The 24,348-nt window shown below is 41.8% G+C and overlaps 2 protein-coding genes across 5 annotated transcripts; both read right to left on the reverse strand.

The window, feature by feature from the left end:
* Positions 1-1,121: 1,121 nt before the first annotated feature.
* On the reverse strand, positions 1,122-7,481 carry wee1 (WEE1 G2 checkpoint kinase). Its single transcript, XM_006642610.3, has 10 exons — positions 6,368-7,481; positions 5,366-5,577; positions 4,953-5,019; positions 4,695-4,867; positions 4,335-4,603; positions 4,139-4,228; positions 3,826-3,911; positions 2,792-2,962; positions 2,429-2,574; positions 1,122-1,990 (listed from the first exon to the last, which is right to left on the reverse strand). Exons 1-10 carry the CDS (start codon positions 6,830-6,832, stop codon positions 1,831-1,833), a joined length of 1,839 nt encoding a protein of 612 aa, XP_006642673.3. The 5' UTR covers positions 6,833-7,481; the 3' UTR covers positions 1,122-1,830.
* A 2,283-nt stretch (positions 7,482-9,764) lies between these two features.
* On the reverse strand, positions 9,765-23,922 carry znf143b (zinc finger protein 143b). 4 transcript variants are annotated; one of them, XM_006642609.3, is made up of 16 exons: positions 23,833-23,922; positions 20,670-20,788; positions 20,329-20,421; positions 19,833-19,916; positions 19,335-19,418; positions 18,924-19,117; positions 18,431-18,505; positions 17,219-17,341; positions 16,694-16,769; positions 16,093-16,218; positions 15,334-15,513; positions 14,204-14,431; positions 12,921-13,069; positions 12,090-12,248; positions 11,529-11,675; positions 9,765-9,983 (listed from the first exon to the last, which is right to left on the reverse strand). In XM_006642609.3, exons 2-16 carry the CDS (start codon positions 20,779-20,781, stop codon positions 9,900-9,902), a joined length of 1,914 nt encoding a protein of 637 aa, XP_006642672.1. In that variant the 5' UTR covers positions 20,782-20,788; positions 23,833-23,922; the 3' UTR covers positions 9,765-9,899. The 4 variants fall into 4 exon arrangements, with proteins under 4 accessions (XP_006642672.1, XP_015193502.1, XP_015193503.1 ...); XM_015338016.2 differs by having other exon boundaries at positions 19,335-19,442; XM_015338017.2 differs by having other exon boundaries at positions 19,833-19,928.
* Positions 23,923-24,348: the final 426 nt, after the last annotated feature.

Genomic DNA, 24,348 nt, shown 5'->3' on the forward strand with positions numbered 1-24,348 from the left:
CTGCCAGCTGCAGGATTTGAACCGGCAACCTTCTAGCCACAGGTGCAGATCCATCCATTGGGGATGGAATAAAATGGCTCTGGCTAAGGATTTGAGCACATAGGCTCTCTAATCCATCCCTTCATTTCCTAACCAATACATGGTATCGGGGCAGCCAGAGCCTATCCTAGCAAGCAAAAAATGCAAGTCAAAGACACCCTGGATGGGACGCCAGCCCATCACACAGCAGACAGCCACACGCTGAGGCAAGTGTTACAAACCCACAGGGACTGACGGTGGTACCTAAATCCACTGCCCAACATCCTCACGGGTCATTTTACAGAGATGAACAGAGCACAAGATGTGGAACTGAAAAAGAAACATGCACCTGCAACTCAACTCAAGATCTTCAACAGTTATTCAAGGTTAAATGGAACTGCTTAGTTGGAACAATCAGGCAAGAATACTGAAAAAAAAAAGTGAAAAGATGTGGAACATCACAGCTGTGGGGTAGTTTAACTTGGCAATCTAGTTATGCATTTGGTATTCACAGTAGAACCGAGTGTTTTGTACAGCATTTCTTTTTTTGTATGTGAAAACATCCAAAATTAAACATGCACATAACTAAAACATAATACAGATCACAATCCCCTGGCTACCATCCCTCAATTTGAACAGCATTTGGAGTGTATAGCAGCAGAAGGTAAAGACTGGCTGGTTTCCATAAAGAAAACTATCAAGACGTTCTTAAACAGCATATTCTCTTTGGAACAGATTAAAATATTTTGACAGTTGTAACTATTGACAACAGCAATTTTGAATACAATCTGCCATCTTCTGGTTCTATCCGAAACTACAAGCTTACACAGTGCACAACACAGGTATTTCATCAGTCAAAATAACATCAGCTACTTCAGAAGTGGAGATCGAAAACCTACACCATTCTCTCTGAATTGAGAAGCCATTCCATCAATTTGCTACTCATTCACTAAACTATTGGAATAGCACCCTCCATTTAAAACACTCAGCAATTAACATACTGCAGCTCTATTAAGGCATCTTTGGAACAGAGGGTAGTAGATTCAGCTCACATCCGGGTTTTCACAGGAAAAGGAGGGGAGAGAAGACCTCAGGACCACAGCTTTGAAAATCTTTATATTTACTGGATTTAGGACAGTTTGTACAAAGCTGAAAAAACTATTATACACTAGTTTAGACAGTATGATACACTGAGAAAGTATGAAACTACAGAGTATACTGCAACAAAGACAAAAATAAAATCTTATAAAAACAGCTAAAAGACAGTTGCATTATTCACATACTTAAGAAAGCCTAATAACCTGGAAGTGATTGTTTTTAATGCTACAGTTACAAACAAAACACTAATAGCAGCAGGTTTCATATGGCAAGGTCACCAAGAAAATAAATTCCAAGGCTTCATCATTGCCTACAAAGTGCTCAATTTGATATTTTTTCATAAAAACTGGTTTATCAAATATATTACCCGAGGTCAGGTATTTTCACAGGCTGTAAAAGGTGCAAATATCTACTGTTAACTTTTAATTCCCTCACAATGAGAACAAAAAGCTTCTAGTACATTATTTTGATAGTGAAGGTTTGAAGAGCACCCACATATGCTGGGGATGTTACATCCCTAAACTCTCAAGGGCAGCAATGACCGAGTGTTGAGTTTTAGTTCTAGATTCACTTAACTGCAGTTTACACGTACCCAATAGTAAGCACTACCAAAGAAAGTACAGCAGTTTTATCAAACGTACTCTGCCTTCATCCTAAGGCATTGCAGACCTTGGTCCAACACAAACTTTCCCTTTGCGGGGATTTCAGTCCACTTCAATAAATCGTAAGGCTAACCGAACGATTCATTTTCTTTCCAATTAGCCTTGAGGTCCTGTTACTAGTTGTCTGTGCTGTCGACCTGGTCATCATTCTGTCTGTGAACAACACCCGCTCTTCTGCTGCAGCTTTAGCCATCTGTGCCTTCTTCAGCTCTCTGCGAATCAAAACAAGCACATGGTACCAGTCACCACCAAATTAAGAAAACTATTCTATAGAGAATTTGCATTCAAATTGCTCCAAACAAGTACAGACTTGTGAATATTTAAATTAGAAAAGTAGTTTTAATATAAATTAAAAACTTCTTTTAAACATTAGTTATCAGTTAGCAATCTACAGCTCCATATGGACTGATATGCTTTCATAGCACTGATTAAGCGATACATCATCTTTGGAGCACAGAGTAAAAAAACAGTGCCCCCACCCTTAAGCATATTTCTGCAGAACATACATATCAAATTACTTTTAAAAGATACATTCTGCCATTAACTTCAAATAAAGTGTGAACTAATTATAATATAGAATTATGTATAATATGGAATCACACTTCTAAATTCTTCATTTCCAAACATGTTTAACATTTCCAATTACTTACTTCTGCAAAAGTGCATTTTTGAACTTTTCAGCATTGAGTTCAACTCGGAGCTGGTCTGCACTCATTCGAGCAGCAGTGAGCAGCACTGGGTGTTTGATCAGGGCTGAAGCAGAGGGTCTCCGCTCTGGATCCGGGTGGATCATCAACTGCAAGTATTAAAACAAGGAAATCACAGAATCCATTAATTGTACTGTAAGTGCTACCTACTTGTGCAGAAACACAAACATAAGTAGTTCAAAAACTAAAATAGTACAAAGTCCCACTGCAAAGAACTTAAAGCAAATTGCTAAACCCAGAGCTTCCTAAAATCATCCGCTCTGGCCAGGTGTGATCTAGCTTAGAAGAAAAGTGGCACTTTCATACCTTTAATAACTCCAAGAATTCCAAAGACAGAACTTGAGGCATTCTCGGGAGTTTTCCTTGCCGTATTTCATGCCACTTGTCACCATTAGAAGGCATTGGTTCAGCTCCTGCAGCACTTATTACAGTCAATGCCAGGGCAAAAATATCAGCTTTTGTTAAGTTGCGGTAGTCCTGAAAAAAAAGAACAAGAAAGTTCCGACACCACGATAAAAACACTGGGAGTTGCAGTTTTCAAAAAGTAAATTAGTGTTGGTAAAATGTAGCTTATGCTTTAACCTTGCATGCAAAATATTATTTTGATTTTTTCAAAATTCATTAATACCATAAATCAAATAATTGTAGAATAAACATACAATACTTGGATGAACTTGCAATATTGGAATGAAACATAGGCTTGTTACAGTTTTGAAAGGGTTGTAGCAGAACCATGCATTGTTTCCCATCCACGGCCATGAGGAATTGCAGGTGTCTAACCTGTGAAGTTTTCTGCTGAGGTCTCTTATGCAAACCAATAGGTATGTGACCCAGCTTAAAGAGATGGTTCTGTTTAAACATATGCATTCCTTAGCTGCCTGCAACCAAGATACTCTAAGTAGGACCTTAAGCAATAAACCGAATTCCCAAAGGAAAGACATGCAAATTAAAAAAAAAACTACAACAACAAAACCTATTGTAAGAACAGTTTCAACTCACACCAATCCGCATATTGTGAAAAAAAAACCTTTCAGAGAATGTGTAGTCAATATCTGTATTTCACTGGGATGAAGGTCATACAGCTAAGTATGACCCGAAGCCTAGGGGTTCACAAAATGAAATCTGATCCATGTCACTGGCTGTCCAGGGCTGGGGGAGTCCCAGAGGTAGAGCAGATCACAACCCCTTCAGTACAGGGATCAGATTAACTGGGAAGACTTCAGACTTATCATTGGTCATGGCAGCATGGTAAAGTATCACTCCACTTCCCTAAGGCTGATGCACGTTTGTAGCAGTGAGTTGATTTGAACAACACTATTTAAACATCTACAAATGGTCACCTCTTGTAGAACTTCATTCGCCAAAAATCGGCTGTCTCCCTCCTCAACCTGTGGATTGCTTATCCGTGTCACATGGCCAAGATCTCCTGAAGGATGGGATAAAAAAAAGGTTAGTATTACCCCGGTGGTGTTAAGCTGACAAGCACTAGGACCACATGAACATGTCAGATCTGACAGATCACATGGTTTAATATCTCAGAGGATATAATTGCACTGACAATGCCTGACTTAGTTAAATCAAAGCATTAACTGTGAATTAACCAGTAGTAAGGTAAATGTCAGGAAAAACCTTCCCAAAAAATAAAGTGCTTACCTATTTTGTACACAACACTTGTGGATAAACCATCATCATCATCACAGTCATCCACACATGGTACAGTCTTCCTGGATATGAAGATATTACCTGGCAAAGTTACAAAAGTAAATGATGAATTTGTTATGCAATTAACCAACAGAAAAAGATGTGGAAAAATTGGCAGGGAAATGAGCAATTCTAACGGGACACTTACTAGGTTTAATATCCATGTGTACCAGTGCTGTTGAGTGAATATATTTCAGTCCCCGGGCCACTTGCAGAAGTAAATCCTTCAAATCCATTTCAGTGAAATAGCGCATACTTCTGTAGTTCTCCATGAGGACGTCAGACAGGCTACCACCATTGCAGTATTCATTCTGGATTAGCATGTGGTCATCTTCTGCCCAGGCAGAGTAGTACCTGACCACGTGGGGATGCTGTCCAAGCACTGCATGAGCATAGACCTCCCGGAGAGCATTCTGCCTGGAAACAGAACCCAAAACTTTCTCACACTGCAATCAGAGATCTCTGCTTATTTTCAAAACACTTAACAAAAAAAAACATTTGCACTTACTCGTCAACAGAACCGGCCAGTGGCTTCTTGGAGCGTTTTATGGCATAGATACAGCCGTCCAGTCTTTTCACGCACTTGAACACCGAACCAAACTCTCCAGACCCAATCTTCTCCAGCTCATGGAACTCCGTTGCATATCTGGACTTCATGTTGCTTTCAGTTATAGTAATCCTCTGTTAAAACAAAAACTTTAAGTACCACATTCTTTTACCCCAAAGGCTAATCTGGATAATCGGTTGCTCAGGTGTATGTACCTACCTTAGACGGGGGAAAGAGCTCATCTTCAAATTCTCCATCGCTTGCTTCCATATCCTCCCCGCAGGAACTAAACCGAAAAAAAAACTCGCAGTTAGTGAGAGCAGACGGCACTAGAGGGCAGCACTTCCGCTCTGGAGAGCACGTGGTGACTCAGGCGACACGTGCTCCGGTCGTGTATTTGCCAACCGATTATAACGAAGCCCGGTACACAAAACTAACCCATGAGTCATGTTCCACACACCCCTTCAAATGGGAGACCAAGTAACTGTAAAAGCAATGATTTTCTTCCAAGTTGCAATGCACAGTGCAACTACCAGTTAACTTTTAGAGCCAAGTTTCCAAATCAAAGGCCATCGATTTCAGAATGGGCTGATGTCCGGTGAAGCTCTGTGCAGGCGCCCGGGGAGTCTTACTCGTTCCAGTGGGTCCGCTTCCTGCTGTTCTTCTGCAGGGCGGCGGACTGGATGAGCAGGGAGTCCGGCGTGAAGGGGTTGATGTTGATGTGCGGCGGCTGCTGGCTCTTGCCCCCGGAGGCGCCCTTGCTGGGGGGCTCCGCGGTCCTGAAGAGAGCCCCTCGGCGGCGCACGGACGCCGAGCCCAGGGCGCTGGCTTTGGACAGCAGGCTCTGCGAGTACAGGATAAATACAGCCAGGACATGAAACAGACCATCCCGGGGACTCGTTTCAAGACGCCCCCAAAATACAGCCCCCCGTTCACTCCTACAGACCTATCTCGTTTCTGCCCCTAAGACATGCGCTAGCCTATTAGCAGCAACCATCAAATTCCAACAGCAGTGGGTGAAAGGGGCGATTTAATAAGTCTGCAGACAGCTGTGTATTTACACTTGCTGAGACATGCCTGGGATCGCATGAATCACGCGATCGAGACCAATTTCAGCCTTTAACCGCAGATATTTATGGAGCTTTTATAACTCGCTTAAGTAGGTCACCTGGACAAGGCTGACTCGGCAAAAAAAAAACTGCAACAAAGCGAGCCTTTCACAAATGTCTGCTAGAGCTTGAATCGCGCTGGGATTCCTGAACTAACTGATGAGACCCGTGTTTGGTGCTGGTGTTAAAAACCGTCTAGCAAAAAAAAAAAAGACGACTTTAGCGAAGTAATTTCCCCCTGATGTGCCGCAGCTAGATTTTGCAGCCCCGGTCCGACACATGAAACTCTCTCGTTAGTACCCAAGTGAACAAGTCTGACTTTAAAAAAAAAAGGAGACTGAGATGTCCAAAAAAGAAAGCGTCCGACCGCTGTTAGCCAACACAGCGCGGAGCTGTGTAATCTGGGAAGTCGTCTCTCTACAGGCTGCGGGGGTCTCTTCCCGAGCCCGGGCGAGCGACAAGCCGGCCGCTCGAATCAAAACAACCGGAGCCCCCGGCCCGGCCGCTCCGCCCGAGAGCGCTCACCTTGGGCGTGTGCGGCGTGTCGAAGAGCCGCAGCTTCCTGAAGGTTTTGTGGGGAGGCGTGTCGGGACAGTCCGGGACGGGAGAGCTGGAGCCCTCTCGCTCCTCCCGGCCGTAGGCGCCCCCCGGGGAAGACCCCCGGCAGGCCGAGGAGCTCTTCCTGGGGGACGGGGACTCCATCAGGAAGGAGCCGGGGGACTTCACGGGAGACGGCGATCCCAGCCCCTCCTCGTCCCAGAAATCCTCCTCCTCCCCGTGGAGGCGTCGGGGGCTGTCCCCCGGCTCCTCGCTCCTCTTCTTCGCCGCTCTCTGCCGGGGCTGCACCGGCGAGTCCAGCTCCTGGAAAGCCGAGTCCGCCCCCGTGCTGTTGCCGTCCTCCTCCACGGGGTCGTCTTCCCCGTCGCTGGGCGAAAACTGCAGCTTCTGCCGGATGGGCCCCATCTTCGGAGAGGCAGCGCGCAAGCTCATCTCCCCCTGCACCGCGCAAAAAGGCCCGGTGGGTCTCAGCCAGGCACACAGGAGTTAAGACAAACACACAGCTGGCCGCCGATCCGAGCCGGAATGCATATGGTGGCTCACAAGAACACCGGGCCCGAGGAGACCCTCCCCGGGCGATCAGAGTCCGCGGCGCGGCTGGAAGGGGGTCTCAGCGGCGGCGCCGGGTCACCGAGCTTCCCCACACAACCGGAGCCCTGTCACCCCGAGGCACCCAGCGGACTCGGACGCGTCAGCGCGGCGCTGGTCCAGTCCCTCTTCCCCTGGGTCTCCCACCGGCGAGCCCGCAGGCGGAGCTTCGCTACCCTGCCTGGGCCGGACACGGCTAGTGGAAAATGGCTGCACGCACGGCTCCCACTCCTGCTCGCTGCGCTACACCAGGCTGTTCGAGGAAGCCTCCTCTTTTCCCTTTCGTTCTCCTCTGGAAGATAGTAAGCTGATCAGCTTTCCGGAGAACAGTCACTTGTCAAACAAAACCCCCCAAAAAAGTTGTGTGTTTTTTTTTTTGCCGCTACCCCGACATGCGTTTGTTTACTGAATTAATTCGAATCACTCCTCTCCGCAGCCCACTACGCGGCTTCCCGCGACCGTTGGTCAAATGACTCCCGTCCCAGCCAATCAGCGCCCGAGCTGCAAGTTTGAAATCTGGGCGGTGCAGCGCTTGGACACGGGCAGTTACGTCACCGACCCAGGGGCTGGACACTGCACGTCATTTTGGCGCGAACATTTCGCGATCTTGTTGGTATGTAGGGGGAGGGGGTTATTCTTGTAGTTTTGCGCAGGGTGGTTTTATTGAAGGCTGCATTTCCGATTGTAATGATGAGGATGTCCGAGCCAACGAGCCGTTGTTTCGGTTACAAGAACTGCTCTAAAATAAATTATTGAATTTATGATGTATCTGGATACTGTCTTTTAGAGCGTCATCGAAGGCTCTTCAAATCAGTCCCTTTAGGAAGTGTTAAGGAAATATTTGTAGCAGATTATATAGTTGTTGCTGGACTGGAGCAAGCTTTAAATCGATGTAGGATGTTTATTATTGATCTAATGTTCTTGCTCTTGATAGAATCACTACAGTCAATAAGAATGATCATTAGGAGTAATGTACATGAGGAGACTAATCTTGTCTCGGTGTGTAAGGACGATGAGCGTTCAAAACCTTTTCGTATGTTTTATGAGTCTAACCCTGTATGGGACTTCGTGATATGACACAAGGAAAGGTGCAATTTAAAAGAGAAAAAAAGTATTCAAACAACAACTCCCATGGAGGTTTAAATATTAATTGAAAAATATTTCAATATACTCTTGTAGTCCTCAAATTAAAATTTAAGCGTGATACGAGCAACTGCCGTAGAGCCAGATTCTTAAGACAAACGTGAAGTCATGTTACAGGAGGCTGTAAATGGAGATTTCTTTTTCAGGGACCGCCTTTTTATAAATTACTCTTGTTTTATCCTAAACGTTTTAAGATTAATTGGTAATTATCTAAAAATAACGAAACACTTAATACAATTAACCAAAGTGTAAATTTGGAAACATTTCGCGAACGTCCTTAAAAAAAAGTTCTGGGGCAATACGATGACTGGCAACTGTTTTAGTTTTTTCACAGTATAAAATACTACATTGTGTTCTGAATATTTAATTCAAATAATTGTAACTATTAAAAAAATACACAAATGAAGAGACTACTGAAAAGGGTAATTGAAGATAAAAGTCTTCTATTCACACGCCCTAATTTAGGCATTTACATTTAAGTTTCGGAAGGGCGTTGTGATTGAAATGTCTTTTGTACCTTTTTTCCGCCACAGGTGGCTCTTTAAACTATGATGTCACCGCATTACATCATCGGGCGTTTCTGCCTTGTGTCTGGCTTTCGAGCGTTCAGTTTGCTAAGGCGTTTGTTTCGACATTTATGGCCGTCTTGCCTGTGAGCGAGATAACTCGGATAAGCAGTGTTGATCTTACTATCTACTTCACTTGATTAGCTCCAACTTTTAATCGGATTTGACTTCTTAAACCCGTGTTAAATCGTATCTTCGATTCTTCTGATATTGCGCAAGTTGCGCTTAGGGAAGCCTTTTATGGTGGTGAATATGATTTAAAGGAGAGCAAAGGTAAATTCTAGTTTAAAAATTGTCGTTTTTGTAGAAGCAATTCATTTTCACAGTTTTTGAGAGGTTATTCTTACTCTCTGAAGTACAGCACAAATGTTACCAACATGTTCTCTGTTCAACCTCAAACTTTTGATTGTAAAAATGGTCAATTGCTTCCTGCCCAGCAGAAATTTAATCAAATATTAAACTTCTATACACATAATGATTTTTTAAACACACTGCAGTTTTTAACATAAATATACACACAAATGGAACAAATTATACATAAAGTGCTGCAGTGAAAAATCTAAAAAACCTGAGTTATCACAAAAAGTATAGCAAGTGCCTCTTTAGGTTTGATCTGACTTTGTGGTTTAGGGTGTTCAATTATAGTTCTCTTCTTAAGGACAATAATTCTATAAGAATTATTATTCAAACAACCTTAACTAGGAACTGACCCAAAGCAAGGTTTCAGATGGATTGTACTGCTTTAATATTGCACAACCAAGAATTTATACATAATCAAATGTAAAATAGAGAAATTTAAACCATTAGCAGGTTATATATACACAGTACAGTGACTATAACTCCCAAAACATGTAATTGAAAGAAAGTGGAAATCTGTAGCTCCAAACGCATTCATGTCCTGAGTACAATGTGGCATACAAAAGAGCACGATTTTCATAAAGAACTTCTGGGATTTAATCCATCCTTCTAGATTAGAGAATTGAACATTTCCGATCGACAGGAAAGTGATCAATTATGCCCCCCCCCCCCCTATTTAAAATATATATACACAAAATCTACAAGAGAAATTCATGGTTTTGACCTTTAATATTAATAGCGGTGAGCAAGCTAGTTGCATTTTTTGCTTTTTTAATTTTCTTCTTCCTGAACAGTCTCTGATAGCATTTTTTGTGGAAGCATTGGAAGGCAATGCAAGTTGTGTATTAATCATCCATTCCGGGATTTTCTCCTTGCTGTATTCTTGAGGCTATTCTAATGGCTTCTTCCAGTGATGGTTGTTCACTCAGCTAAAAGATAAAAAGGGTAATCATATACAAATGCTGACTTCTGAAAAGAAAGATTTCAAGTCTTATATACAAGACAGTTTGATTAAGGCTATACTTGTACTTTAGTCATTTGTTATACTTAACAAGTTTTTAAAAAATAACAAAGAAAACTAAAATATGAGCATTTTAAATATGACTGATAAGGTATAGTAGGTTTAATCTAAACTACAAAGGAACAAGTAATAGGTTTATTCCGTGCTGAAAAAAAAGAAGAAGAAAGAAAACACAACGTTTCGGCCATGGAGCCTTCTTCGGGTGTAGTTAATTTAAACTAGAAATACTGATTGTTAGGAGACAAAATATCGACACAGAAGCATCAAATAAAAAACGCAGATCACCCCTTATCTGTAAAACTTAAATTTGATAATGATAAACTGCAGCAGACTAATCTGTCTCTAGCTGAATGATCTGAATGTAACAAGACTCCATAAACAAATCTCCCCTAGGGGACAATAAAGCTTTAATTGAATTGAATAATAATCAAGTCTAGTCCTACAAGGTTTATTTACACAGGCTATTGTGTAACAGACTTCATTTGCATCAAAGAGTGATAAGTGAAAAGCTTGTAATATAGAAAAAAAATCTTTAAATTTGGTGAAACTTAATTTGATATACGTTTGGCACATTTCTTTGCAAAATGTGTTCAAAACCAGTAATATTCATAATTAGTGTTTATAAAGAAATAGTTTCTGCGCTTTACATTGGATACAGTGGAAAATGTATTCACAGATTTATACCAAAAGCAAATAATGTATCCTGTTTCCTTCATCTTCCAGCCTTTTCACTACTTTAAGATATAGCAACATCTTGTCCTGTGTGAAAACGTATTAAATGAATACATATTTTAATTCCTGTTTTTATTCGTACTGGAGACAAGAAGTTAAAAATAAGGAGATGAGTTTTCCCAGAATCTGCAAGTAACAATTAAGAAAACAACTTTAAGACTTTTCTGAAAAGTCTGCATCCGTTAAGTGTTAGTTCTTGGGCCAAGTTTAAGGGCGCATATTTCTGGGTAATGTGATAAGCTTTCCAACTTCTTGTTTGTCAGTTTTAATGTGAAGCCATGTGTTATAAATCAGTTTAATGCAAGCCATCTTGGCAAGCAGAAGGCTGTGTTGAGACCTGAACACTATCCACATGCCAGTCTGCAGGCTGTTAGAATTATGGGCCACCATAACAGTTCGGAAAACACAGGCAATTATCCTGCTTCCTCCAGACTCTTCCTGCGACAGTAGAATTGTGTGGTCTGAGCAAAGTGAAAATCATGCGCACCGTGCTTTCACACCAGAGATGAAGAGTTTAAAATCCTACTTTATTTCTCAGCAGAACAAGAATCTGTGAATTCAGTCACTCGAACTGAATGAAGTAATAATGACACCACACATTCAGGGAACAAGCTAGTTCTTCAACGTCTTGAAAATGGCATGGAATGAACAGTTGCCTGCAGTCAGGGTGCGCTCCCTTGTGGGGAGTGTTGCTGGGATGTTTTCAGTCTCTTTCTAGTACCTGAACTGCGATCTGAGTGCCGTTCGATGTTGCCAGAAGTGTGACTGGGTGAGGGCTGCCCGATACCAGATGATGCTCATGATGTTCCTGGGTCATATCAGTCTGGGACGTTTGGAATGTGGCTAAATCTGGAGTCACTATAGCAACCTGAAAATAAAAGAAAAGCTCTGAGTCGGAAAGAAATGACTAAAATACACTCCTTATCCCTCTCCCAGAAAACGATGTGGACTGCAGTATTTTGAAAACACGGAGCCAGTCAGTCCTGTTATCTCTTTCCTTCTACTGAACAATCAACCTTCTATCAGAAGAGTACACAGAGACAATGAATTTGCTCTGAAAGACACCATTGTCCATTGTCAATGGCCAATCTATTGCCCGTCTGTGTATCACATGACACTCCAAATAAGATTGTTAATGTAAGCTTAGGGTTCACAATCTGAATTCTTTCTGTATCTGCCAACTAAATATAGAACTCTGGACATGTTTCTTAGCCATATTATGTTTTTTGAGGAATACTGAAAAGTTGGAAATACGTGATAACATTAGAAAAAGAAAACTTACTTGTCCTTCTGTCCCGTCTGCAGTTACCATAGTGACAGAATGTGTGCCTCCTGAAGCCAGCACTGCTTCGTGCGCTGGGACAGTGATGGTGGTGCCATCTTGTGTTACCATTGTGATAGTGTTCCCCAGGGCCTGCATGTCTGCCTGGGAGATACTGACCTGAGAACGGTGACAGGGGGGAGAGAGGATGAAGCACAATACATGTACACCAACTGCTTTCATAGTGCATGCAGTTAAAATACTGAAGAAGGCTCCACGGCCAAAACGTTGTGTTTTCTTTCTTCTCTTTTCAGCATGGAATAAACCTATTACTTTTTCCCATACTGAGAGACAGTCTTTGCAACAAAATTGCTTCCAATACTCATCTGTTTCATTTTTAAGGCTTCTTGCTATATTGATAACATTTACTTAAAATATACTGTGGATTCAGGCTTTTAACTATTTTAATATATGATTGTAGTCCTGAAATATGCTATATCCTATTCTGCAGACATAGCAATATTTGTTTTTATTTTAAAACACAAAGACTGCTAACTATCTCCACTGTGGTCTTCTTAATACAATTTGGAATTTACCCATCTTCAATAGCAAATATTTTTTTTTCTCCATTAGTAGTTTTCATGGGGTTTGGGATTTAATTTGGTGTAGTAAAGTAGGTTAAACTGCAGGACCATTTATAAACATGGATAAACTACAAACAAAAGCAGCTGACTCACACATGCAAAAATGGGGTGGAGACGGTTTTTTAGGATAAAATCAACTCTTTACTTCCCAAGATCATGCAAAATGGAATTTCATAATAGTTATTTTTGGCTTTTTCATGATACAAACCTGTTGGGTACCATCTTGTGTGATAAGAGCCACGTGCTGCTGTCCAATTGCTTCCTGGTTCCCAGAAGTAACTTGTGCTGTCCCCGCATCCTCTCCTTCGATCCCTGGCACATAGGTTACCTGTGACTTGATCACATCTTCAATAGGCCCTAGTTGAAATAAAAACAAAGCTCACTAAACATATGTTCTCAGCTCTACCCTTTTCATACCAGTCATATTACACGGACTCATACCTTCCATGAGCTGACAAACAGAGTAAAAACATCACCCGACTACTGAAAAGGGCCGAAATGTCTTCTTTTTGCTACTCACACCTGGCAGCCCATTGAAGTTCATCAAGTGTGAGCCTGGTCAATGCCTGGATGGGAGACCTCCTGAGAAAAACTAAGTTGCTTCCAGTTGCTTCTGGAAGTGGTGTTAGTGGGGCCAGTAGGGGGGGCGCTCACCCTGTCACCTGTGTGGGTCCCAATACCCCAGTATAGGTGACACTATGCTGTAAAAAAGACATTGTCCTTCGGACTTAAAACTGAGGTCCTGATTCTCTGTGGTCATTAAAAATCCCAGGGTGCATCTCGGAAAGAGGAGGAGTGTCCCCAGTGTCATGGCTAAATTTCACTTTGACCTTTACCACTCACAGCCCCTAATAATTCTTAACTGGGGATCACTCTGTTCTCCTCCTCACTGAGAGCTGGTGTGTGGGGAGTGTACTGGTGCACTATGACTGTTGTCGCATCATCCAGGTGGGGCTGCACACTGGTGGTGGTGGAGGAGTGTCCTCATTACCTGTAAAGCGCTTTGAGTGGAGTGTCCAGAAAAGTGCTATGCAAGTGAAAGGAATAATTACTATTATTTTGTGTAATTGTTTATTTATTCCTGAGTAAAAATAATTTCACACACACTAGTCCCCCAGATACATGGTAGTAGAGTAAGCAGAAAGTGACACCAAAGAGAATATGCCATATTCATATTGAATATGAATACATGAATACTGCCATAAAGAATTAAAATGATCAACTGCCTTATAGAATTTGCATTTTTTTTCAACATAGGTTAAAAACTGCTTTTTGTATTGCACTATTTTGTATATAGAGTGTAACAGCAGAATTGATGGAACGGACTCCATGTGGTTCCACTGTTGTAATATCTAATGGCTAAGAAGTCTGGTTCCATGATGTATAAACTATTATTCATCGTCTCTGACTTTGTCCTGTGGAATGTAGGTCCAGTAGTGATGAACGCTAGAAACCGGCGCATGCAAACAACACGCAGGGGCACTGACTGACCTGCCGGGGGCTCAAAGTAGGCCTCCTGCTCCTCCTCGATGGGCTCTGTGTCGTTGTGCGCTGTGCGCTTGTGCATGGCCAGTGTGGAGATCTGCTTGTAGGTCTTCCCGCAGTGGTTGCAGTTGTAGGGTTTGGATGGCGTGTGGACCACGTGGTGCTTGTACAGACTGGAGTATTCTGTGAAGCGCTTGTCACAGCCGGGCACAGTGCACACGTAGGGCTTCTCCCCTACAGACAGAAGCAAATAAAGGAAATGATCCTGCTTCAGCATTCGACTGCCTCAATCAGGGCTTGCTGTAGGTACAGTAAGTGTTGCTCTCCTGTTTTAATACCACAAACACTTTCAGCCAAAGGATACAAACTGAAGATGAAACTGCTTACTACTTTTTAGTCTTCTCAGTGTCTTAGTGTACAGTACACGACCACTGGTTTGTTATATCCCCAGTATGTTTACAGTGCCCTCTAGGTTTTTTCATATCCCCTATGAAATGGAAACCCACAGCATAATAAAACAGAAAACTAGGTTTTATAATTTACAACAAATATTAAATCAAATGTTATATTATGATCTTAACTGTTGTTTACTGAGTCCAGAAACCTCTGGGGTCACATTCAGTGACTGAAAAGTTGACAGACTTTGCTTATTACTTCGAGTTCAAATAAACTTGTCTCCATGAGGTGTGATGTAACACTAGTAGCAAAATCCACAACATTTCATTGTCATCTCAGTTACAAATGACCTGGGCATCTCCTAAAGTAATTAAACTGGTTCTAAAAACAAAACATTGCCCAGCAAGAGCAAATAGAATTTCAAATTCAATCTCTGATCAGACCACTGAGGAAGAAAATGAAATGTTCCTGTATGTGATCATTCATTTATACTCCAGCTCCATAAAAAACACACATGAACCAAAATTAGTGAAACTTCAGGTGAATCTCACATTTATTTACCTGTACCTTTATACTCCTAATGGCAAAAACTAGCAAAGAGTGCTGATACAGACTCCTTGGTACAAATCAGCAGAGCTCACTAAACCGCTGATGGAAATTCTTGGTTTCTGTAACGTGTGCAGGGAGCGTCCTGCCAGCATGGCGTTTGTAAAGCTGTGCTGATCTGCAAGTGCTCTTGCCTGTATGGATCCTCATGTGGTTCTTGTAGTTGGTGGCGCTGGCGAAAGCTCTCCCACAGCCCGGCTCGGAGCAGTAATAGGGCCTCTCTCCAGTGTGGGTGCGGATGTGAACCTTGCGGATATTGGATGTTGTGAAGGATCGGCCACAGCCTTCGAAAGGACATTTGAATGGCCTTTCTCCTGCAAGCGAGAAGAAAGATACAGCCTCAATGCCCAATAGTAAGTAGACGTTTATTCATGACCAGATAAGATTTCACCCTGGTAAAAGCAACACAACTTGCTGCTTCAAAGCAACAGCTCCCAATAAAAGAAGTAGTGATTTTACTTGGTTTATACACTGTGTGAATAAAAAACTAAATACATTAAATAAGTTTTTATCTTAAGGAAAACAATAAAATGCACTCCGTGTCACTCCATTTATAACAGACTATTGGGCAAATCTCTTTGAAATACACCTGAAGAGAAAAATAATAAGTGTTCCTTTTCTGTCAAGCAGTCTTATACTCACAATAATGGCAAGAGTGCCTTAAGAGTATAACAAGAGGACACTGACATGCTGCGACTAGTGAATGTCTGACATTTATTCTAGTTCCTCACAAACACCGGGGCAGTTACGTGATAAAATCGTACTATTTACATATACTTTTCAAAAGAAAAAATATTTTCCCCTGCTTTAGTATACATAAACTGGGTTTAAGACTTGCTTTCTTAGCTTTCTCCAGACGGCTGAAACAGGGCAGTCAAATGCTGTGGCCGTACCTGTGTGAGTTCTGATGTGCTTCTGCAGGTCCCCCGACGTCTTGAATGACTTGTTACAGTTCATCTCCTGGCACCTGTATGGTTTCTCCCCTGTATGGGTCCGGATATGACTCTTTAACCCATAGCCTGCCAAAACAGAAGCACACCAAAACACAGACACTAGCTGTTACCTACACTGACAAAAATAATGAAACAGGAAAAAAACTGATCTTTTTCCATCTTCGGAACGAATAAAAAAAAAAAAGAGACAGAATCTCTAGGCATCAGCCGAATGACTCAGTGAAGGCCTATATACAGTAGGCTTTCACCTTGCAGTAATAGTGAGGAAATGATTATGAACATTTTTTGACAGACGACCTGAAAGAATGTAAATTCTGAATTCAATGCTGCTTTACTCCATGCTTCCGAGTAAAATTGTCCAAGGAAAAAAAAACGTGGTCTAAAATATTTGTATATATTATTCTGGATAGATACTGCAAGCAAAAATACAGGGTCAACTGAGAATACTAACTTCCAAAGGAATCTGTGCTGGACTACTGCTGCAGCTCTTCACATTGCACAGGCCCGGACGTTCCCAGCCCTGACAGGAAAGGGTCATTACCTGTGGCGAACGCCTTCCCACAGCCCAGGTGATCACACTGGTAGGGTCTGTCGCCTGTGTGGGATCGCTCATGTACCTGCGCACGAAACACAGCGTCACTGAAAGTACACCAGGGGTCTCCGCATTGGACAGGCCACTCCAAATACAAGAATCATTTCCCCCAGATTAATGAACCATAATGAACGTGTGGCAAAGCCTTTTAATAGCTTTATTAACATTAAAATACACAGCACGTCTAGAAAAGGTGCATTTTGATTTTTCGCTGTATTTGGGGATTTGTGCTTGATTTAAGGATGTTGTCATCTTTTTTTTTTAATCGACCGTCTCCCTGTCGAGACAATAGAAAAAACTGTTGTCTCCTCAGTAACAATATTATCGAAATACTCAGATCTCCGAGAAGCAGAATTTCTAAGACAGGACTATATCGACTTCCACATTTTCATTATTTTGACGTCTTTTTTATCTCAGCGCCCTGCACGGCCTGCAGAGCTCTGTGCGAGTAGCCCAAGAGTACAAGGCCCTTGCCTTCAGATGGTGGGCTGTAGTGTAGAGTTTCCCACAGCCCTCATAGTCACAGCGGAATGACTTCTCTCCAGTCTGCTGGGGCTTTGTCCCATTGCGGTTCACTGGGGCACTCTGTAGAACAATCTGGGAGGAGAAACAGACACCTGTCATGAAGACATCAAAGACTTCTCCGTTGGACTGAAAACAGCAGTCAAATAATTACTACAATAAAAAACTGCAAGATAAAGAGCACCTAAACAAGCAGAATTTAATTCCAGAGTGAAAAGTGGAACGAGGAAACACAACTTGTGGAGCCTAGAGTTGCAAGGGCACATCTTCAAAGTCCCATGAATTTGAAATGTTTATTTGAGTGTAACAGGAAAAATACACTATGAAGAATAAAATCTGGTCTTTTCATAAAGTAAGTTTTTTTATGAAATACAAATTATTTAAAGCCTTTAGCACATATTAACTCAAAAGGCAAAGCACCAGATAATGTTTTCCATTCCCAAAAATGCTGCTTTAGAAATAAAAACGTGTGCAGGCAGGCTCTAACATTTTTGTGTCAGAGCACAGCCAGACACACTGCACTCAGCCCCGAAGCTTGCTTTCTGCCTCGTGTTCCTGAATGGGAGCTGCTCGTCATCATCTGAGCCTCCTTCTTTACAGGAACTGACAGAGGTTTGCAAACACAGTTTCAGAAACTTTTGCAGCCGAGGGAATTCATGCTGCACAATCGCCCTCCATAAGAAAAAAAAGTTTTAGGAAAGGAAGGACAAGTGCGCTGTGTGTCCAGAGGTCCTTGTACTAGATTTGTGAACATACTGTACTGTTTTTTCCACTCTGACTGATGAGCAACAGTAGCTAACCCTAGTATCCCTAAACATTATGAGATCATAATGCTTAAGGGGATAAATTCACACATTTTCAAATCATTAAAAATGTGACAAGGTAAAGACAACAAAGTGGAACAGAAAAGAGAGAAATGCAAGTAACACTATTTTTTATAAATATCACTCATTATCGATAATGATCCAGCAAACCCTAAGACACCCTGATACATCTTTGTGACCTTAAATGTTTCTTAAAAAACTTCTTTCTGTTTTTTTTCTGTTTTTTTTCCAGAAGCATATTTGATCAATTTCACTATGGAAGAAAGAACTTTGAGAACGCACATATAATATATATTCCACACTTTACTTCCCAAGGTCTTTTCCGTAAAAAGCAGATTACCTGCATCGGCATGCTGGCATCGCTCTCACTTCTGCTGATCAGCCCCGTGCTGGTTACACAGTCAGAGCTTTCCACCTGAGAAAAGAGCACACTGCCTGTGACAGGGCTTCTACTGCACAGCGGCTAGAAACAGCCCCAGCGGACAGACTGCTCGGCACAGAAAGGGATCTTGAGCGTATTTTCCAATCATGAACTTCATAAATTCAACAGGTTGTACCAAATATTTATTGAAACGCCTCTAACATTTCTCTTCTCTTTTTAGATATAAAGTTTTGGCTGAAACTCATGGAACAGCCAGGGGCTTGTGGGCCACGTATCCCCCAAAGCCAAACAGGTTAGAAAGGAAAAACAAGTAAGAAGTTCAAATAAAGGGATCAGTTAGCCTTAGTGATTAAGGATCAGTTCAGGAATACAAAACAGCAGACATAGGGGTATTCCAGAAAAGCAATGTCCTGCTGGCTTCAAAAAACAATGTGTCCTTTCCTCACTTTACCTTAGTTGTGTACTGCTCTAGCACGCTGATGGTTTCAGGGTCTATGGTGCCCTCTGTGTGGATATCGGACACGGTACCATCAGCCTGGATGGCCAATATAGTGTCCGACTGCGGCACCTGTACTGTGTGCTGGATGTATGCTGTGGTGCCATCTTCTAACTGCACAGCCTGCAGTGTGCTCTGGTCATATGTTTCTAAAAACATTGCAACGAAAAAAGGTGATTAGGAATCATGCCACTGCAGTTTTGAATGAACAGATTACAATTTATACTTGATATGCTCATTTATATTTAGAAAAACTGTACATGTAAGTATGAATATATAGTTCTTCACCGATTGTACTTTAGTATCACAAACAACAGATTTAGGAGTTGCAAAATCATCGTCTGAGTTAATGCTTGAGGAAAATACCCTTTGGAGCATGGTGAATGTAGGCCGTTGTTCCATCTTCCAGTTGGACAGCCTGACCATCTTCAAGTCGCAGACTTTCTCCTCCTAAGAAATATGAGGAATTTGATCCTCAACAATGCAATTATAAAGTGAAAACATCTGCTGTGGACACAAAAATGCTTTCTTAAAGTCACCTCACAAATACATTAACTTTCAAAGGTGTAACAGCTTTGTCAGTTAAAGTGTTAAAATTTCAAAAGTCAAAATAGAACAGAGGCTTAGGCTAGGAGGCTTGAGTTAACATTAAGTAGCCCCAAATAACTATTAATTAATTCAATGTTATTTATGCTGTTAGGTGTCATCTGGGTGCACAGGTATTTATTTTATTTTTTTAAATGATAGGAAAGGCTGTGTTATCAGAATTTGAGACAACTGATTTTCAGATTTGCCTGCCATGTGCTATTGGAACACAACAGGAATCAATCACAGTTAAGACCCAAGAGATGGGAGGTAGCACACCTGTTTTTGGCACAGATACGTGCTGGACATATGCTGCAGAGCCATCTTCCAGCTGAATCACCTGGCCATCCATGAGCTTTCCATCTGAAAGAGAAACTGCATTTTTCATTACACTCTGCATCTCACACAACCAACACAAAATACTCATTATACTCTTTCAATCAACTACTAAGAGTGGACACTAACATACTGTTTAAATTCTCAGCTACCTTGAACATTCAAACAAACATCAGTCAAACGACCATTTTTAACACTAATATCTCAAATGAAGTTACTGGTATATTTAGGTTGCAAATGTAAAAAGCTTAGCAAGATAAAAAATACTAGTCAACATGATTACTGTGACTGCATAAGAAGAAACTTTCCACCAAAATATATCTAATATATAACTATTATGGGCATATGTTTGTGGGTGGCAACTTGATACATTCTAACAACTTAAACACACTGTATCTCATACTTCTTGCAGTCTGTCAGCAGGAACAAATGTCACTACCTTTGGGGTTGTGCTGTATATATGCAGTAGAGCCATCCACAAGAGTCACAGCTTGTAAACTCACAGTGTCCATGTTTTCCAACTGGTCACCATCTAAAAAAGCAGAACAGCAGTCAACATGAGAGAGAAAGGTTTCTCATTTTACTTACCTAGGCACTTCTTTGAGAAGGCACATCTAAACTAAGGGAGTGTGACCTTGAGGTGGCTTACAGGTAATTTTACTAAGTCTGAATTTTGAGTACATACAACAACAACAATAAAAAAAAGGAAATGTATCCTAAAAACAGGATTTTCCAGAACAACCCCTCCTTCACACCCAGTTTGATGCCACTTGAACACACCTGCAACAGCAACTGCCTCAGCCAGGCAGAGGGTGACGTGTTGGGCATCTCCTGCTCCGCCCTGGAACTCCGCCATGCCCTGCGAGTCTCGGTTAATCTGAGCCAACAGCATGATAGTCCTGGACATGAACACAGACTCTAATTCATCATAGTGCTGGACATGAACACAGACTCTAATTCATCATAGTGCTGGACATGAACACAGATTTAAATTCATGATAGTCCTGGACATGAACACAGACTCTAATTCATCATAGTGCTGGACATGAACACAGACTCAAATTCATGATAGTCCTGGACATGAACATCAACTCTAATTCATGATAGTGCTGGACATGAACACAGACTCTAATTCATCATACTGCTGGACATGAACACAGACTCTAATTCATGATAGCGCTGGACATGAACACAGACTCTAATTCATGATAGCGCTGGACATGAACACAGACTCTAATTCATCATAATCCTGGACATGAATGTTGACCTAATTCATGATATTTCTGGATGTGAACACAGACTCTAACTCATCATACTGCTGGACATGAACATCGACTCTAATTCATGATAGCGCTGGACATGAACACAGACTCTAATTCATCATAATCCTGGACATGAATGTTGACTCTAATTCATGATAGTGCTGGACGTGAACACCGATTCAAATTCATGATGGTCAAGTGTACACAGACTCTAATGCTGATGACAGACCTGGACATAAAAGCTTTCAGTTCTAATGCACGCAGCAGTGGTGGTGGTAGGGTATGGCTTTGGTGTACAAGAGTCCACTACCCTTGACACTAAATGGTCTGCAGCTGTATGGCAAATTCGCTAGAACTTTCTGAATATGACCCCAAGAGGTCACCAGTTACCCATTTTGAAATGAACAAGCTCATTTGAGGCTGACACAGATTTACCTTCTTGCCAGTTCAAGATGCTATCCTAAAATGCTACAAGCATTTGTGACATTTGTGAAATGTTCAGATGTTCAAAAATTGGCTCTATGCAGATTTTCAGTAATTCTGAAATCTTGTTGCTGTTTCGAGCTGATACTTGACCTGAAACCTCAGTAAGATGTAAAACCTTTAAGATCTTAAAAGCAACTGGATGGCTGAAGAGAATGACTGGCTCCAAAGCTTTCTGGCTCAATTCAAATGAAGTCAGCCTAACCTTTAATACAAATGCACTATGACTAATATAGTGTAAGCTTCATTAATAAATAAATCCTAAAACGGGTAGTGAAGAGCCGAGACAAAATAAATCCCAAAACATAAAACTTTATTGTGATATACTGTGCAAGATAATAGTTTTTTTTAAGTCAGGGCTCTGCAGTCCTGGTCCTTATGATACCAGTGGCTATTGATCTTAATTCCATTTGTACTAGAGTTTAGCTCCTAATTGAACACATAATTGTTTTCATTTTCAGGTACATAGGACACATTCCTAATAAAATGTAAGTTGATATCTTCCATCATTTTACAATTGGAAGATAGTACAATATATTGGAATTAAGCAAACCAGTAGCTCAAGAAAGGATTCAATTAAATCCTAAAGATCAGGACTGGGAAACCCAGGATAAAGGGCTCCCAACTGCAGCACAAAAAGGGGTTGAACTTTCTCTATGACATCATTGGAGTTTTTATTTCAGGAATGTTTCAATTCCAGATGAACACAGAGTTTACAGCTGCTCCTGTAAGAGGACTGATTCATCATGAAAGAAAATCATTCATCAGTAGCTCAGTCTTTACTGTTAACAAATAAAAAAGTTCACTTGTATCCCAAATGCATACAGGAAATACTGTAATACAACACAGTGGATAAGCCTGAAGGCTGTTGCAGAGAAGTGTTGATGCAATTAAAGCAAAAGACAACATTAGCTCTCTCCACTTAAATTATGCCATCATACTGTTTGGTACTGGCATATTCTGAGTCTCTTCTACTGATTAATTATACTGATGGAATCTGGAATCACCTCCATAAACCATTTTCTCTATGTAATTCTAAGGTTATTGTATATAGTATGTAGTTCCAAGAAGGGTTATTAGCTTCAAAGCGACTTTCCATTATTGGACCCTGTCTTGATTAAATTATCCTGAAAATTCAAAACGGACCTTGAAAAGTGTTAAACCGCAAACCCAAGTACCGCGCTGCTCAACGGGGCTGTACTCACACGTGGAATAAAAGCAAAGAAATACACAACGCAGGAGTAACTTTTTTTATTGACCCAATGCAGCCTTGTGGCAATTTCGTGTGTTGTTTAGGGACCTAGCACCTAATAAATGACAACCTTGCACGGGAACTGTCCAGAAAGAAAAGGGAAAACAAAATCGTGAAGACAGGCGAGAGGAAAGGGATAGGCGATAGCTAGAGAAAAAAATAAAATAAAGATGGCTGTGTGAACAAGTGATTACGAGGGCTGGACTGGTGATCAAGGGGTGTGGGTTCCCAGCCTTTCAAACTGCAAAGGCCACAGAGAAGCGGTGCAGCGATCTGTATCGCCAGCATAAGCCCTGTGCCGACTCCCCCGGCACACGTCAACTCCTAATACACATCCCCGACCTCCACATTCAAACATCCTCTCTCTCTCTGGTCACTTTCGACACAAGCCGAGCGATGCAAGAACGAGAAACATTACTTTTTAAAAAAAAAAAAAAAAAACGAACCGCGATAAAACTTAATTACCCCCGTCCCCAACAAATATGTGTAGCGTTAAGCGAAAAGGACAAAATGGGGTGTAGGGACTTCATGAAAACGACGTTGTAAACGGCTGGGTGCACATACACACCATCATACACAAATCGTGTTTTTTTTTTGTTTTACAGAAAAAAAAACCCACATGATCACGACTGAGGGAGCCTGGCGCTATTTCGAGGTAAGATTATAAACGTTTTTTGATATTCCGCAACGGTTGGCGATTACGCAGCAGGCAAATTCGGAATCGTACAAAGGAGCAAAGCAGGACCGTAGACCAGTGAGCACAAGAACGCGGAATCCATTAATTAATAATAAAACACTTTCAGGCTTCTGTCCTTAGGATGTGTTTTAATTCGGTATATTTCCCTCTCGGTTCCCCCCCTCTCCGGTCTCCAGCCGAAAGTTTTCCCCGCTGGAGATGGCTGTTTGAAATAAGGCACACTGGGTAAAAACACATTTATATACTAACCTCGAAAATTTTCCAACAATTCCTTCGTCCGACCACCATGCATCAGGGCAGGAAACGGACTACAGTAGCGCCTGCGTCCGCCGAGCCCCGGCATCTGAATGGAAACAAAAGACACGGAGGATGGGCTAAACGTGGGCTGGCCCAACCCAGGGTAAGGACGCTGATTGGTCAGCGGAACGCTCACTTCCAGCCACCCGCCCCGTGTTTGGCCCGTGGTCCCATCAATCATTATTCGCGGACGCCCCACCCCCCCGTCATACAGATTGAGGGGTGAAGACGACTGGAAGCCATTCTGGTACGCTTAGTTTTGGCAGACGCTTGATGAAACGCTTAGGGAAACATGGCGGGGTTGGCCTCGCAGCTGAAAACAGAAATGTATGTTATGCTGTGTTGCTGCGGGGGTGAATTAATGTTGTTCACAGTCTATCTCACCTCCGTTGACCTCCACGTGTAGAAATATTCTAGCATTTCCCCTTCCTCTGATGTATATTGGCAAACAGGCTGAGTTTATGGCCC

This window comes from Lepisosteus oculatus, chromosome 21, assembly GCF_040954835.1.
Source record: "Lepisosteus oculatus isolate fLepOcu1 chromosome 21, fLepOcu1.hap2, whole genome shotgun sequence".
Classification (NCBI taxonomy): Eukaryota; Metazoa; Chordata; class Actinopteri; order Semionotiformes; family Lepisosteidae; genus Lepisosteus; species Lepisosteus oculatus.